The sequence below is a fragment of the Anabas testudineus genome, chromosome 22 (genome assembly GCF_900324465.2).
Source record: "Anabas testudineus chromosome 22, fAnaTes1.2, whole genome shotgun sequence".
In the NCBI taxonomy this organism is placed as follows: domain Eukaryota; kingdom Metazoa; phylum Chordata; class Actinopteri; order Anabantiformes; family Anabantidae; genus Anabas; species Anabas testudineus.
The window spans coordinates 14,284,033-14,302,212 of NC_046630.1; the positions used below are offsets into that span (position 1 = coordinate 14,284,033).

General features: G+C 41.0%; 1 protein-coding gene across 2 annotated transcripts in view; it reads right to left on the reverse strand.

The window, feature by feature from the left end:
- Positions 1–17,754, reverse strand: part of LOC113147802 (A-kinase anchor protein 2) — a 63,181-nt gene extending 45,427 nt beyond the window's left edge. Inside the window, exons 1-3 of one of the 2 annotated variants that reach the window (XM_026339035.1) lie at positions 17,621–17,754; positions 10,882–10,933; positions 2,997–3,077 (exon numbers count right to left, since the gene is read on the reverse strand). In XM_026339035.1, coding sequence (XP_026194820.1) covers positions 2,997–3,077; positions 10,882–10,933; positions 17,621–17,664 — 177 coding nt within the window. In that variant the 5' untranslated portion in view covers positions 17,665–17,754. The remainder of the gene's footprint in view (positions 1–2,996; positions 3,078–10,881; positions 10,934–17,620) is intronic. The other variant, XM_026339036.1, reaches the window with a different exon arrangement.
- Between the last annotated feature and the right edge of the window lie 426 nt (positions 17,755–18,180).

An 18,180-nucleotide genomic window follows, 5' to 3' on the forward strand; every position in this document is an offset into this window, starting at 1 on the left:
TGTGGCAGCGGTGCTATTTGTTTGTTTGTGTCTGCATGTGTGGCTACTGCACTCTTGCACACACACACACACACACACACACACACACACACACACACACACACACACACGCACACAGTGAGCCAGACATTTTCTGGTAAAACGTGACATGCACAACAAAACAACCACTGCATTAAAGTCACAAAAACATATTAGTGTAGTAGTTTAGCTTACTTAGGTAAATACAGGCAATTACAGTAGAGTAAAACAAATCTGATATCAGGGGTTGAACTTTCAAGTCAAACTAAGCTAACTATGTCGTGCTGTGTCTGGGAGGTGCAGTTATCAGGCCTTATGCAGCTATTTTTGAGCATCTCTGTTGTTGGATTTCCTGTTTTGCAGTCAACCCATATTCTGTATCACCGGACGGATCAAGTTCATAGCAACATGTTATACAGCTGAGGTTAAGAAACCACTATTAAACCAGAGGAGGTACTGGCCTGTGGCTGACCCTTACCTCTAAACTCTGGAATTATATCAATAAAGTGCTCCCACAAGTATTATCACATTAAATAAATCAAGTCTTCTGGGCCATTTTAGTAGTCAAGGAAGATATGATGAATAAAGTTCTGTAGGGTAATTGACCAGTTGTTTCCTCTGAGAATCACCCTGCTCTCTGCTCTCTCTCTCGCTCTGTTTAACAGACTTTCCATTTCCTGTTGAGCTGTAACACACAATTGCCCCGAGCAATACTCTCAAAAAGATGGTGTAGGGCTGTTTAGAAAATCTACACTATTCATCAGAAACTGAAATAACCAGCCTAGATGATCAATCAACGTGCCAGAAGGAAAATCAGCTAAATACTGATGAGATCAGTGGGTAAGGTTAACTTTGCTCTGAAACATCACACTGTTTACATGTCCCCAGTCTCAGATAAACTGCGAGAAGGCTTGAATCATACAGGCCAAAGACCTTATCAAATCTCTGGGCTCCAGTCTCCATTTCCTCTCCCAGGCCACTACATCTCTGGAGATCAGACTACAAAGCCCGCTTCATGCTGCCTGACTGTGTGGCACTCAGAGGTAATGGCCATTAAATGGGACTGTGTGACCAGATGCTGATTACATCTGGAGTTTCAGCCTGATGGTGTTATATACAAGAGATCCAAAGAGAGCAGTACACTGGCTCTGGAGATCAGCCGAGACTTGATTCCCCAGATGGAGCAAAGCATGAGCATGATTAGGTTATTGTGTATGTTCACATTGGGTCTTGGGCCCTTTTTTGTTTTTCACTGAGGAGAACGGACAGATTCAAAAAGAAGACCCCACTGAGTTTGAGATACATGTTTTGTTTACCTATAGGGGCTTGTTTATAAAGGTGGTAATGAAGGTTGTATCATTTCCTGAACACCACAAAGAAATTACCAGTCAAGTGGGGCACCTGGGCAAAGGCCCAATTCATAATATTAAACTGACACTACAACAACCACAACTACACATTTTCTATTTTCCGGGTTCAAATTTAGGCAGTGTTGCGTCCACTGCACCAAACTGACCTGTAAGACTTAGACTTAGTTTAAATGAATGTCGTGCAGCCGTTCCCAAGCTCTGGAAATCAGACTGCAACAGCTGCGTGTTAACATTTATTAACACAGAACAACAGGGAACAGAACGCAGTGGTTTAATGGCCAAACACACAGTGCACATGGGTCTAATTAATGTTTCTCTTCTGTCTGTTTTCCATAAGTGGGTGTTAAATGCTAGAAAACTCTGGCATGTGTAGGAATCTAACTTATTTAATAAAAGACAAATTTATGCCAAGTGCATTTATTGAGTCCAATTAGGAAACAGCATGCATTTTTATTGCAAATATTAAAACTGGCTACCATAGATATTTGTATAATGAATACCCACAGCCATTTCCCAGTCCACTGTGCAGCTGCAGGACTTTGCATAACTATATCTTTTAAACAAATTCAGACAACCAAACAAAAACCTGAAGGCTGTTCAGTTTGAGTCCCTATTTAGGCAGAATTTATCATTTGAATATCAAGTCTATGGTTACCTAAAACAAAATCCTGGCTTTCCGGTAGCGTCTGGCAGTAGTTATCATGGGATGTGTTTATGTGTGTTTGGATTTGTGTTTGGAAGAAAACAACAACAAGGCCTGTCCCACCCAGCCAAAGGGAAACTCTGCTTTAACACGCCTGCACACCAGGAGCACTCGAACGTGGGTGTTTCGATGGAATGGACTGCTTACCTATGTGCCAGCAACTTACTAACACATTCATCCGTGCATTCAAGTAATTAAATCACACATAAATGTACGTGTCAAAACAGCACGCGGGAAAAGAACAAAACAATAAATGAGGCCACCGTTTTTATTCCTGAGCGCACACTCTTACTCTCTGTTTATCTCTATGTGACACTCAGGGTCAAGGCAAGAAGGACAGTTAGGAAAAAAAGAATTTGGATTGAGTCGATAAAGAGAGATAAATCGGTGTCACTCACACACACACACACACACACACACACACACACACACAGACACACACACACACACACACACACACACACACACACACACACACACACACACACACACACACACACACACACACACACACACACACACTTGTAAAGCCTTTTTGTGAGCATCATTGTCACCTCCATTCATCCCTACCTAACCTGAACTGGAACTCATGTTACCTTCACCTCTCACCCATAATTCATTCATGTGACCTTAAACCAACCGTTACCTCATGTCTTAAACAATGCTTCATCTCTTATCTCCCGCACACAGTAGTCCACATTCTTTTAGCAAGGTTTAACCTTGTTGCAGACCAAATATAAATAAGTTGTCACCGTGTATACACTGTGGATAAATATATCATTTACTTCCCTAAAATGTTTGCACTGGCACTGCATTTGCACCTCACTCAAAACAGTAAACAAGAAACAATAAATAAACACCTATGTGCATTGATTAAGCTCACACACACACACACACACACCAACCTTGAGATGTTGTAGCTGCAGCACCAGGTCATCGAGCTGGCTTCTTTTGTCTTCAATCTCAGTTTGCCGTTTTCGCTTCTCCTGAGACACAGAAAATATGGGATGAAAATGAATTATCCAAGTAGATTACATTATTCAAGATGTTTACTATTTAAGCTGGAGTTTCACTGTTGTAGACTGATAAGTAGTTTAATTTGGATATTTTAAGTGGAGAACAGTGAATAGTGTTGGATAGTATGTCATAATGTCCAGCTAATTTTATACTACTTTATAAGAGTCTACTGGTTGGGTCAAATTACAAAAGCTGAGATGATGAGATTTCCTAACAATACAGCAAAAATAATTAGGGGAATCCAGGGTAAAAAAGGCTAAATCTAAATGTAACTAAAATATTTCACAATTGGCCTCTTTTATTAGAACAACAAATTGACAACAAAGAGACAATGAGAAAAATGCCCCCCAAGCATAGACAGGAAGGAAATGAAGTATTAGAGGGGCTGGAGGTCAGGGCTTATCGAGAGTTGAGTGGGATTTGGGTCTGCAGGATATCTACAGCCAGCAGTTAGGCCTTGAAGTCCCTAATTGGCGCTGAGGTTGAACATGAGGTGAGGACAACAATCTTTAACTTCATGTGGGGATAAATGTGGCTGACGTTTGGAGGCCACAGCTGGCGAATCGTAGATTATGAGGTTTGAAACTCAAACAAATGATAAACAGACTGAGGCGGTGTAGAGTCATTGTCTTTGAATTTACTTTGACGAAAATCCATGGGAATATAAACAGAGCAGATCTGCAGAACTGAGCAAAACCCAGCTTGGGGGTGAAGGGCATGAGATACTGTACAGTAGACGTGTGTGTGTGTGGTTTGATCTCCGTCTCTCTGTCTCTCATTTTGTATCTCAGTGGGAGCAGAATGTTGATTTGTGGGACATTTCCTGTTGGCTAAATATAACCATTAGGAAAAACCCCAAAATGCAAATATATTTTAGACCTCCTCTTAAGAGCAGTACTGAATGACAAATTAAAAAGAAGTAGCCCCACGTAAAAGAACAAGGCTGAATCTAATGGCATGTGCAATCATGAAAACAGGACTGATACTGTCCCAGTATCACAAAATGTAAATACTGAGTAAAGCATTAATACACAACAAAAAAAAATATGAACTTTTAGATGTAGATTGGAGCTTAACTAAGTCTTGACTTAACGTCTTGACGGAAAACACACACATCCTGCAAAATCTGCACCAAACCTGAGGTCATTGCTCCGTCTCTTTCTCTACGTCACACGCACACACGCACACAATACAGCAGCAGCATACACAGCAGCAGTTCCCATGGTTGGTGAAGTAAAGTAGAGTCAGAGAATCCGGACAGAGGTATGGCCGCCAGATGTCAGCCAGTATTGAGCACATGTGGTAGAGGAATGGGCAAAACACACAAACACATATACACACACGCACTAGTGCGTGGACAAGCAAATCCACAGAAACACAACAGCACATATAAGCACCCATAAAGTAGACACATTCAAGATACTCTAGAATACAAATTTAACCTTTTATATAACAAGTATCAAGATGGAGAAAGTAATTATTAGTGCTTGGAAAACTTTCTACAGAACTGTAGACTCAACTCCTATGAGGTGCTATGAATTAAGTTTTAACAGTAACAACAGCCATACACAAAAGCAACCACTTCATTGCTGTCACACTGAACACTGTCGAACTCATCCAGACCAAAATATTTACTCGGGAGCTTCTAGAAATATTAGTATGAAAAACGACAGGTTAGAACGTGCTGACGAAGGTTAGGTCACGGCTGTCTCGCAAAATACTGCTGCTTGTTAAAGCTTTGTGAAAATCACTTCACAATTCTGAATATAAGACGGGCAATGACAGCAAGGGGGTTAAATGAAACGCAGCAAGCTCAGTGATTCAGTACTTCTGGTAATTGTCTTAGATGTGTAGTTAAGTTTAAAATGCTCCTCCCTCACCAGCTTTTTAAGTTTTGTATTAGCACTGCCGACTGCTGGGTTGAATACAGGAGTTTTACTGCAACTCCCAATGGCCATAGTGTACCTCTTAAAAAGTGTTGAGTCTTAAATCAATTAAAAAGATTAAAAATGTTTTATGGCAGAAACTGATACTGTAAGTTGAAGAGTCCTGATAGCAGAAAGACCCTGGTCCCTACTCCATTCACTGGATTTTCCCCCTTAGAACAGATCCTCCTCCTCAGGAAAATATGTTGACATTCTTGGTGTCACACTCATGACTTCCCACACTCTGACTCACTGAGTGTTTGGCCCCACTTGGCTTTCTGTTCAATTCTTATACAGAAGGCACCTCTTTTCCCACTTCTGTTGACACAGCCCAAGAAACTGGACACCAACACAGAATCCTGTGTAAAATGTGTGGAGTTGTTAAGCTCCTGGGGAGAGTCTTACTCGTTTGGCTTGTAATTTTGTGGAGAAAGGGTCAAAATGTAAAGTCCTACAATGGCTTTAACTTAAGTTCAGTTAATTTTCCCTCTTCTGTGGTGGTCATACAAGTCCATATCAGCAAATTTAAGATGTACCTTTTAACCTTAAGCACCAAGGTTTTTGACTGGTTTCCTTTAAGAGATTTGTACTTTATATTAAAATAATGAAGACGTGACTTAATTATTCATCTTCAGCTTGATGTCTGTTTTCTGATCTTTAACAAAAAGCATAAAGCCATGCACAAACCTTAATATGAGCACACACCCACTGTAGCACTAAAAAACCTAAGCTCACACAGACATGGCTTATAAATCAGCAAAGAAGGGATGTAACTCAACATTTAGCATTCTGCTGATGTTGGGTTACAGATTATATTGGTCACTTTCTGCACATGCTAACACGCCCAGCTGAGATATCTAACAGTGAAGATCATCTTCCATTCAATGGCCAGCCCTACAGGAATGCTTAGAGAAAAGAGGCTCAAATGGACCTCTGGTTTAAATGTCATGGGTTTGACTCTTTGGATAGTAGTGTGGTTCACTCATTCATGTTTCTGGGTTTTTGGTTATTAACTGGATAACAAGCAAGGTTAAATTTGACTAAATAGGCAATATAACTGATAATAAAAGCATCGTTAACTGTGGTAAATACCTGCAGTTCACCGTTTACCGTATGCGATGTTTTCCTCAGACAGTGCTCATTTGTTAGTGCTACGGAGAACAGAGATGAATGGATGCTAATCTGATAACTCCTTACCTAATCAGCAAAGGAAGATTTTGCACAGTGCTGAAATGTCTCACATGTCGTTGTCATGAGTTGGAAGCAGGTGGTGACTGCAGTCATCACATTCATCTTCAAGAGAGAGAGACAAGTATGCATATGTGTGTGTGCTTATGAAGAAGTAAATAAAACATGATCCAATTTTTGACTTCTCTAGTCCTTTGGATCTCTAATCAAGAATTCCACTGAAAACCAGTGTGTATCTGATATTTGGCGAGTAATGACACTGAATGAACAATGGCGAGTAAAGACAGAGCTGTAGCTGCTGAAATGACTCCTTCTCTGACATAATATCTTATGTAAAATGTCTCCGTCCTGTCAATCTGAATTGTCTTGAAACTCAGATATCACACAAACACATTTAAAACTAGTAGTGACCGTCAGAGCTGCATTCTAACCTCTCCTGTGAACCTCAGCCACATTTTTATATTCAAGCATGTACACAGAGAATGTCCACCAGGTCCAAGACAGCTGCTGCTAATTTTAGACAGCATACAATCCCTGGTATGCCCCGGACTCCCTACTTACCAACAAACCACACACCCCTTCCCCCCTCAAAATGACTTTGCCCCAGGCACGCTCCCCACCCCCATAAACTACTGTCTGTAACTAAGTCCATTAACCAAACCTCCCTTAGACACCTATGTGTTCTTGCCCTGAACACCATTACATGGGTGTGTCTGATTTACTTAAATGTGTCTGATTGTGAGCCTGCTGTGACTAATATAAATTGCTGTAAATAAAAGCAGATTACAAAAGCAGCAAACGTTAAAGCCTAATTTGCAACAAACTGTTCTCTGGGAAACTAGCAGTTTTTTTAAGGCATGCAGAGCCTTTCAATAGTTTTATAATTAAATAATGTGCACAAGCACTGTAACAGTTGAGGTATGTTTGACTTGGACAAGGCGTAGCCATTAAACCTGAGCTGCATAATTTGGATGTGATAGCTGAAGTGCAGTGAGAAAAATAGAAACTGAGAAATGTGTGCGTGCAAAACATGTGGCTACAGGTTAAAAGTATTATAGCCCTAACACCTGACTGGATTTTGACTACCTCAGTCAATCATTTCCAAATTGTTACCAAAGATCCAGTGCTGCTATTAATGTGAATCTCCCCATGAGAAAACTGCACAAACTAAAAGTGCACATGCCTACAAGCAGCCTTGCCCCGCACTCTGTTTACCCCCCTTTACTCCCCTGCATGCCACAGTCACAAATTTCAGTACATGCCAAAGTCTAGCAACTTCACCCTGCCCCACTCCACCCCCCTGTGTTAGAGCTCACTAAGTGGATCCAGAACACTGACAACTTTCCACAACGACCCTGAATTACTTCACAGAGCTCATCCAAAAGGGATCAATCTGGAGCCGAATCCAGGAAATAAAATAATTCATAACTGCACTTTGGTCTTGCAGGATTGTTCATAATTCCGTTAAGGCAGCAAGGTAGACAGCAAGCACAGAGATTTTGATTTTAAGATGAAGCTTTGCTTAATTTCACAATGAAATAGCTTTCCCACAGACCCACACTCACACCACAATCATCAATCCTCATGCACCACTTCCTAATTCCCCTTAGACTGAAGCCTTGTGTGTGACTGACTCAGAGTCCAAAGGGCTGAGGTCATCTGTGTAAACATATCACAGACACTACAGAGAAGCCAGCGAATGAGTACATGCAAACACACACACGCACTCATACTGCTGTGTCTGTATTTTGCGGTGCCACTTGTGGCGAGCAGGCCACACGGGCAACAGCTAATTAGAAAGAAGAAGCCCTCACCATTCACTGGCTGATCTTAAAACCACACACACAGGGCTTCGGGGAACATACACACATTTACCCAAACAGACATGCACACACACACACACCCACATACATATCCGCACACATACTTGTTTTTTGGAGAACCCTGACCAGGCTGTGCTCCATCCAGCTGCTATAATTACACGTTAATAATACACCAATTACTGGGTCTGGATTTAACAACATGACATCACAACTGTACCCTAATCTGACCAATTAGTTACCATAGAAACCGGCACCATTGGCAGCTGACAGGCTGTAATCACTATGAGACTGTGTGTCTGCTGGTATGTGTGGCTGACAAATGAGCCAAATGACTAATCAGCTCTTAGTTTACACACTGGTAAATTTTGCATCCTTTATTACACCAAATGATCAATGTTGATAAAAAAACAAAGCAAAACTCTCTGTAATAGCGTGGAAGGCACCGCCTCGGACAAAAATGAAAAGAGAACCTCCTCAGTTAGTGTTAAAATTGGTTTAGTTTTAGAAACATTTTGAATTAAACACACTGACATTGTATGCCGCTGGTAAAGTTAGTGATTAAAACTGAAGACTTACTGTAAATTATACATTTTGTAATTTCTCACTACACTCTCACTCCAGTGACTGTGACTGAACACACAGGTATCTTTTCTTTTTTGCTGGGCTCAGCAGCAGTCCTGGTGATTCACAGCCATCAGTGCATGCTTTATTCATGAGCCACACAGACCTTTATCTGTGGTAAATGGACATTATAATGACAGCTGTCTGCCACCAGACAGTGATTTTTTTTTTTATCAATTAGTAACAAGCAATATGTGGCAAGGAAATCACCTGGTAGGTCGATATCACAGTAAATGTTAAAGTCTGACTGATGAGTGGTGTGTTCATACGGATCAGGTAAAGTGATGACTGGTGCTGATTTTAGAGGAAGCTTTCAATTTGGCTCGAGATCTGCTAAAGTATTGATGAAGTCAGACACTAGTGGTGATGGCAATGAAAACTCAGAGTATCAATTATTGATGAAATCATTAGCATGTCAGCTGCAGACTGGAGACAATGTACACTGTGCACTCTCTACAGTAGTTCACCACAATGCAGACACATGTCACCTGTCTCCATCTTGGTTGAATACAGTGTTGAAGGATTTTTGTTCTGGTGCTTCTTGTGCTGCTGTTACTGCCATCACATTAGGAAGTGCTTGACAGACCCTGTGCTCTGGGAAATGTTGTCCAACTTCTATATTTGCACTGGACCTGCTTGGCAGAGCCTCTGCCAAGCAGTGCTTAGCTGAGTTATTAATGTAACACTAACTGTTCTCTTTACAAGTTCCTGCTTGGGCTCAACAGTTATTAGTGCTGTTATTGTCTTTGATATAGTGTACACACACTCAGCTGAGACGAGACAGATGGAGGAGACAGAGTGACTCCAATGATTTACTTAGGTATTCACAACCTGACCTTACTGTATGGCAGAGCTCTTGGTGCTTACAGGAGTGACTCCGATCAGAATAGTTTCTAATAAAGATAGATTTAAACTAGATAAAGCATTCAACAGCTGCTACCTGAATATATAGTTTGATTTAAATGACGTCATAATCAGTGTTATTAGTTTAACATTAGCTTAGTAGAGTTTTACCAAATGAACATGTAAAGATGATGCAGCAAACAGTAATTTGTGTAACTCCGTGCTCAAACTGTGAGAACTTTCCACTCTTTTCTTTACTTAAGTGCCTGACTGGTTTAACTACATGCAGCCCGGCTTTGCTGCCATGTTTCAACGTGGCCAAAATAGTTTCTCCATCTGCTGCTGCTGCTGCTGCTGCTGCTGCCCCCCCCTTCACTTGTGTATGAATGTGTGTGTGATTCTGACTCTGTGCATTTCGAGCGTGTGTGGTATGCTGTGGTTCCTCTCTGGTGCCAAATTTAGTCCTAGGCAGTGAACCCCGATGTAACAGTTGCTGCAAGGTCCTGCGAGCGTTGAGCCAAACACTTCCACAGATGCCTCACTGATCATGAAACATAATGGAGAGCATCGAAACATATTTTAGACCACCTCGCAGCTGGAATTGTTCCACTTTGGAAAGCAGATACACCTAAAAACCTAAAAACCTCAGACATGTGGCCAAAAAGAAAAAAGAAAAAAAAAAAAAAACTCAAATGATTTTCCACCAGCTTTCCTCTGAGTTGGTTTCCCCATAAAAAAAAAGACATGGGAGAAGATGAAAGCTGGCACAAGCAAGACAAACGCAGCAGCAATTCCAGTAAGAAAACTACTGAGGGAGTAAAGTACAAGTCAAGTTTATTTTAAATTTCGTAGCCTCACACCACAGCAGCTGGAGTGGATGACTAGTAGCTAACCTAGTAAACAGGAAAAGTATAAATGTACACTGAACACTGGATATCAGTGATGGTAATGGGTCATATTCTGTCAAGGCTCACATGCCATAGTGTAGAGTTATTTGGCCCTAAAAATAATACAGACTATCACTTTCACATTTAAATTTCAGCCCGTGGTCACAGTGACATTTAGCACCTCATCTGGTGTGTTTACATCACACACGTTCATTTGTTAAACTTTAACATACTTGAACTTTGGTTTGGAGCATAGAGGTAAAAAACAACAATAGCATCAAAAATAACACAAAAAAACACATGTGGATGCTTTATCCCGCCCTGTGCATGTGTTTGAATTGATGGGAATGGAACATGAATGAATAACATGAGTGTGCGAGACAGGCTAGATGTGGTATCGTGAATGACAGAAAGTGATGTCATGAAGGTGAGACAAGGTGGCCTGAGCCGTTCAAAAGCAGATAGTTAGAACACTCTTTGACTTACCGCCAAGGCCTGCAGCCTCTCTTTGTGGAGCTGAGCCTCCTCACACGACATCCTGAGGGGGAAGCAGGGGAGAGGGGGGGAGGGATGAAAGGAGAACGAGAGGTGAGATCTGGGAAGACGGAGAGCCTGGGTCCCTCAGCGAGAGATAAGAAAGGGGAGGGAAGTGAAGGACAGAGGGAAGAGAAGAAGAAGAGGAGTATCCAGACAAGATTCTTCCTGAGCAGTAATCCAACCAAGGCGATGAGACAGTGGGAGAAGGAGCGCTCTTATTCACTGACCATGTGCCTCACACTCAGCCAGCTGCTCACATTTTCTCTCTCTCTTTCTGTCTCTATCACCCACTCTTTCTTTTGCACTCCCTGTCTCTCCTCCCATTTGTCCCTCCCTCGCTCTCTTTTTTAGGCATGAGCCATGTGTGATTAAACAGCTGGGAGGAGCAGCTGAGAGAGAAAGAGAGAGATGAGGAATAAAGGAGCAGTGTGAGGGGAAGGAAAGAAAGAGGAAGGACAAAACAGAATTGCAAGAGTAAGGATAAAGGAAGCAGTGGAGTAATTAGTCATATTTGAAAGCAGAGTTCCTGAAAAAGGTTGAAACAATTAAAAATGAAACATGTCTCAGTAGTAAATGATTTTTCTTTTTTGTCCAATAACTTTACTTTTTTTGTTATCTGTGACTTATTATCCACCTTACTGACACATTCAATAATAAGCACTTCATTGCAAACTGTGAATTTAGAGCCACAGTTTGGCTAATGCAGTACCTCGTTTTACAAGAAATACAATATGCACCAACTTTATTAGAATAATAGTTTTATGAATATGTGTGGAAGTTGATGAAAATGTACTTTTCTCACATTAGTAATATGAGAGTTCAACAGATTCCCGCAATACTGTACATCATTTGTGGCTGTCAGGGAGCTGCTATTCTATGTAAGAGGCTCCTTGAAAAGGGGTGGGATGTAGGCGGCAACAGGCTGGCAGTGGGTTAGGGGTGGATTCTTGTCTATTTGAAATGTCATTATCACCAGTATAGTACACAAGTCAATCGATTAAGTTTTCATTGGCTCATAACTAAAGAGCACGTTAACAAAGACAAAATACACTTGTGGACACTAATGGTGTAAAAATTCCTCAGCCTCAACTTCAGACAATAGTAGAACATGACAACTTAACAGTGAAAAAGAGATAATAATAAGTAACTGTGGCTTGCCTTGTAGAGTACTGTGCAACAGAACTACTGGATGAAACACATTATATTGCCGCTGCCAACAGCCTACACACTGACCGGTGCATACCACTGCATAATGACATGGCCCACCTCCCAGAGTTCAGAGCTTTGTTCGTCCTTATAAAGCTAATGATACAAGTTTGTGTCATTTTTGCTGCAGTCACACATGGTGCTCATGCAATATATTTCTGTAAACTCTGTTTAAAAGACGCAAACTGCACAATGTGTGTTACTTTTTCTAAAAATCTATCAGGCTACAGTCAGAGATGCTGCCCACACACAAACAATCCCACAAGCTGACTCTTCAAATTCTACTACTGATCACTCCTGTCATACATTTATCGCAGCGCCTTTTAAAGCAACATCAATGGAAACGAACGGCTTTATGCACATCAGCGTCTTTATTGTGTGCGATTTGGAAATACAAACTGTAGAAGAGCATCTTAAATAGACACACACACCTTTCTACATCCAGTCTGCAGAGTTTGTGTAAATGGGTCACTGTTACCTGTGTCCTAAATTTCTCCATATTTTAACTCCGTAGGTTTCATCCATCGTTTCCTTTCCTTCCTTTTCCCCTGGATACAGTATGCTTTACTTTGCTCTTACCTTCCTCCTTTTCCCCCCTTCTCTCATTTTTTGTATATGTTCCATTCTTCTGCTTTTTTCTCCACTAATTTCTGAATCCCTTACTTTTTATGTTTTCTCTTCTTACAACCATCACTCCTCCTCAACTTTGTCTAACTTTTCATCCCTCCTCCGCATCCAAACGGCCTTTCTTCCTACTATTCCTACGAATCCATATCTTTTCCTATCTCTCCCCACCATCCTTTCCTTTCCCAACTCACTTCTCTCTCACACCTGTCTTTCCATCCATCCATCTCTTCATCCCACTTTCTCTCAATTGCTCCCGTCCTCCACTCTTCATCTCTCTTTCCACAAGCAGACATCCTTATAAGGAGAAACAGCAGCAGCAGTCCTGGCCGACTCTTCAGGGAATACAGAAGCATGTTACACACGCACGCACATTCTCACACAAACACACACTGACACAACAGCCACCATCTTACTCCAAAAGAAGAAAAAAAACAAATGACAAATAACTGCAGCTGGAGAGTATCTGCTCTGCGAAGCCACTGGGCAGCTGCAAGACTTGAATAAATCAAAAAGGAGTTGTTTCAGTGCTCACCTATGGAGCCAGTTGCTGCGTGTAAACTTGCAGAAACTGGTTCGTGTTTAGAGACATTAGGGAGCTGTTAAAAATCATGAAAAATATTGTTTTCAAGCTAAAGCAACGACACACGGCTTTTACAGATTCGCCCATTTCAGAGTGTTGACGTTTTTATTTGCTGAAGTTCTCTAGAGTTTTGTCATCTTTTGTAAAAATGTTAGCGTTTATTATATATGTAATATTGAACGTGGTGGAGCATTTAGCAGCTAAACCTGTAACATTTATCAGTTTATAAGATGACAATGTGTTAATGTTGTGTTTACAACTTGGTACATTGTCCCAAAGCTAAAATATACAACTTAAGCTGGAGCTAGTATGAGACTGGAAATCAATCCACTCTGCTCCACACAGCATTCCCTTTCCCTGCTCTTCTACCACCTGCTACACTCTGCCACACTTTGCACATCCCTTTAGGTACTATTCATTATCAAATGAGAGTAAATAAAAAGCTGCAAAACTTATCAACCAAGCAGAAATTCCTTAAAATCTAAATAATAGTTACAGCCGGTTTGGTCTATAGATAATGTAGCAGGCTGTGTTAGAGCTAACATTTGTAGTGCTGGTATGTACCATTGACCAATGATTTGATTGACAATTAGGTTTTGTACATAATTTTTTTAAACTACAGTACAATCGTATTTGTGGTTCAAATCGTACTGTCTTACCCCCTCACCCCCACCCATCATTACAAACACATATTCAGTGTGTGCGCATGCAGGTTTGGAGTCTTAGTAAGTACGTAGATGTGGATGACAGTCTCTCCTCAGCCCTGCAGCTGTCTGTGTGTGCAGCCAGTGAAAGAATTCAATCTGGCCTCTCCGAGAGTCTCTGTTTGACCTGGATTAACACCAATCACATCATTATGTTGGCAACTCACACTGTCATTACAACTCATACGTCCTTACTTTAATGTTATTCTACTCCTTTGTAACATTTTTAATTTGTTGCCTTTCTACCCCACTCTTCTCCCACCCTCTACCTAGACCCCTTTCAGCCCCTCACTTCTGGCGTCAGCTACATTGGTTAGTTGTCGTTGGAGACAACAGCATCATTGTTCCTCTGCATTGCCATGATGACGCGATGACTTCACAGTAAAGCCAGCCCAGTCCCGCCTCTCTATATCCCAGCCCAGAGGTAATGGCCTCCAGATGTGGAACCAGAGGCAGGAAAACACACACACACACACACACACACACACACACACACACACACACACACACACACACACACAACACACACACAGAAATATAACAACATACAAAGAGTGAGTAGGTGGCAGTGAGAATGAGCAAATATGGACAAAGAAAGTAATTCAGAGAAACTGTATGTGTGTTTGTGTGCAATATGTTCATGCAGCCATCGCTTTTACTTCCACAATTCATTTTTCTGACTGAAACACATACGGTACATAAAGCCACACATCTGGTAGAGACTGGCTTCTGATACAGACTGAGTTAGTGTGTGTGTGTGTGTGTGTGTGTGTGTGTGAGAGAGAGAGAGACAGCCAGGAAGAAAGAAGGGGGAGAGAAAAGCAACCCAAACAGACACATTTCTGGCTACAGGACTGCCAGACCTTGATCTCATTCATATTTTATACATCACTAATGGAGGTCGAGCTGTCTGTCTGTCTGTCTGTCTGTCTGTCTGTCTGTCTGTCTATCTGTCTGTCTGTCTGTCTGGACACACAGTTTAACTAAGCACTAATTTAGTATCCAATTATAAATTAGCTGCTAAATTTGCCTGTTTGTTTTTTTTTTTAATTCCAAAATTGGTGTTAAATGCAACAGCAAATATAAAGGTTGGTGATGACTAAACCTTTGGAAGTCACCACATGTCAGCAGCTTATCTGATTACAATAGCAATAAATACACATAGTGGTTAAAATATATTAATTACTTGTTGGATTATAAACGCTATCCCATTTGTCCAATAACACTGACTATTGATCCATCAGCTAAGCATCTCTGCTTCTTGCCTCGCTACACCTTTTCTGCCTGTCCCATGGGTGTGGCTCTGACACGGGACACAAAAATCACTCGGGCCTGTCAATCAAACTTACTGTCAACAGCCGATTAGGACTATCAGCTCAAAAGTAAGCCACAATATACCACATTGGACATCACTCAAACCAGCTAAGCACTCAGCAATCTCTGTCCGCTACATCTACAGGGATTTGGGATTTGTAGAACCACAAATGAATTTAAAACTGAAAATGCACAGGCTGTGCGATAACGCATGCAGTATATTCCCTGCACAGAGACGGAAACACACTACACAAGATGCATAATGGGATAGCATTAATACATGGTCCTCTGCAAAATATTAAGAGTGCACAAGCCTCCAAATGCACCACTGTTTAGTATAAATCCAGTTACATAGGATTGAGATAAATCAATTTTTGGTGTGCATCCTGGATAAACTACAGTTCCTTTACATTGTTAACATTTTGATTCTAATTTGAAATCCACGGGCAACTCAACACTATTTAATTTGTTACTTATTGTGCTTGAAATCGGAGCTCTTGAGTTGTACTGTAGCCATATGGATTTGTACAGTGGATTGAAAATATAATACAGTACACCTACATAGCTGTGAATGTGAAGGAACAACTCCCACTCTCTTGTTCTTACTACAGTATCAGTGTCAGTCCTTTTTTCACACTAGTTCATATACTATCTGCTGAATGCAGTAAGTACGGTAAGAGTCATTAGTCCCCATTTGAAAAGCTTCTCTTTTACTTAAATGAGATTTAGGATTAATCAGCGGATTCAGCCGTTGAAAGAGGTTTACACAAGATGCATTAAAGTTAAGGTCCTCTTAGTCTAGCCCCATTAACATTTATATATATATTTATCAAATTAAAGCAGGAATCTCACCTTTAGTGTGTTTGTTCTTCATTGGTTGTATCAGTGAAGTTTGCATCTTCTTTATATATAATATATAAAGTTATATTTTCTGTGACTGTTCTGCAGACAGTGCCATCTCTTCTATGATGGGGACACCTGGCTCTGTCCATATTTCTAACTAGGCCACTCTCTTTTAGGTGCAGTCTTTCAGATCACACTCCTCTGTAGCAGCAAACTGTGCACCATGAGCAGAAAACTGGTTAACTAGAAACTTAACTAACTTAACTCAAACAATGCAGGTGTGCAGGGAAAACTTGCTAGCTTAGCAGTAAGACTACAAATAACCCACAATGCATCTCTCTCTCTTAAAGCAACAGAACAACTCCAAAATAAAAATTAAACAAAACTCAATCATAATTTTCCATCACAGGTTTAAAAACAAGTGTATTATTTATATATATATATATACACACACACACACATATATATATATATATATATATATATATATATATATATATATATATATATATATATATATATATATATATATATATATATATATATATATATATATACATGCACTGTACTGTTCTTTGCCTAAGCAAAACAGCTGAAGCATCAGATTGATTTGAAATGTTTGCTGATGGTACATTTCTATTTCTTGTGGGCAGCCACATCAAAAACTTGACAGCATCTGATCAGCAACATTTTTCAATACAAAGAGCTTCACAAAGCTAAGTTACACAATTCCCAACAGAGTGACTGTTTTTTTGTATTTGGATTTCATTTAATTATTTATTATTTTTATTTATTATCATTCTGTGCTGATGAAATGACTTTTGTTTGTTTGTTCTTTTTCATTATCATCTTCCTGTCTTTATTTTTCATGTTTAGGAAAAAATATGAATATATATATACATATACACACACACACACACACACACACACACACACACATACACAGGTCTGCAGTATGGCGGACTGTGCTAACACACAGAGGCTGGACCAAGCCTGCAGCCTTCACACTTACTATGGTAAAGCATGCACCATTGCACACACACAGTGGCACTCAGCATATGAGTTGAGAATAAAATTTTAAATTAGACAATAGGTAGTAGGACTCATGTTTGGAATAAGACAAGAAGTTACAGAATGTGCAGTCAGGCGAGAGGTTTGCACAGGGAGTGTGAAAGAGAATCAAGAAAAGACGAGAGAAGAGAAGAGAGGAGAGGGAGGAGTGTACACGGTGTACCGCGTGTCTCCTCTCCAGTCATGACTGAGCAGCAGCCGCACCATGACAGAGCTCCCGTTCCCATGACAACCCAGCCTGTCAGATGGAGAGGATAGAGGTGGAGGGATGCAGCCAAGAAGAGGAGAGATGGAGGGAAAGAGGAAGAGAGACATAAAGATAAAGAACAGCTACAGTACTTACGGTGCTGTTGCAGTGCCGTTCCTCTGCAAAGGTGTGTCTGACATGGCTGCAACACCCGTGTCCTCTTCTCTCCTTCCCTTCTCCTCTTCTTGTCCTCCTCTGGTTTTCCTGTCCTCTGGTGTCCTTTTGACAGTCTTGTGTCCTGCTCTTGTCTTTCTTCCTCCTCTCCTCCTCCTCCCTCCCCTCCTCCTTATCTTCTCCTCCTCCTTCTTCTTTCCTCCTGCCTTTTCTGCCTGTGTTCGTCACGCCAGGAGGTGTCAGAGCAGCTGCTGCTGCCGATCCTGCATCTCCCTGCTCAGCCAGCAGGAGAGGATGGGTGGAAGCATGTTTGTGTGTGTATGTGTGTGTGTGGGGACACAGCAACGCACAGACACGCAGCAAGAGAGAGAATGATGGTAAAAAGAGGGGTCACTTGTGTGTTAAAGGTGCAGATTTGCTGTCACTGAGAAAGAAGGAAATGAGGGATTTCTAGTGTAGTGTAGTGAGAATGCCATAGAGGAGAATGAGATACAAAATATGAGTGAGGAATGAGGGAGAATAAGAGATAAGAGAGCAGGGAA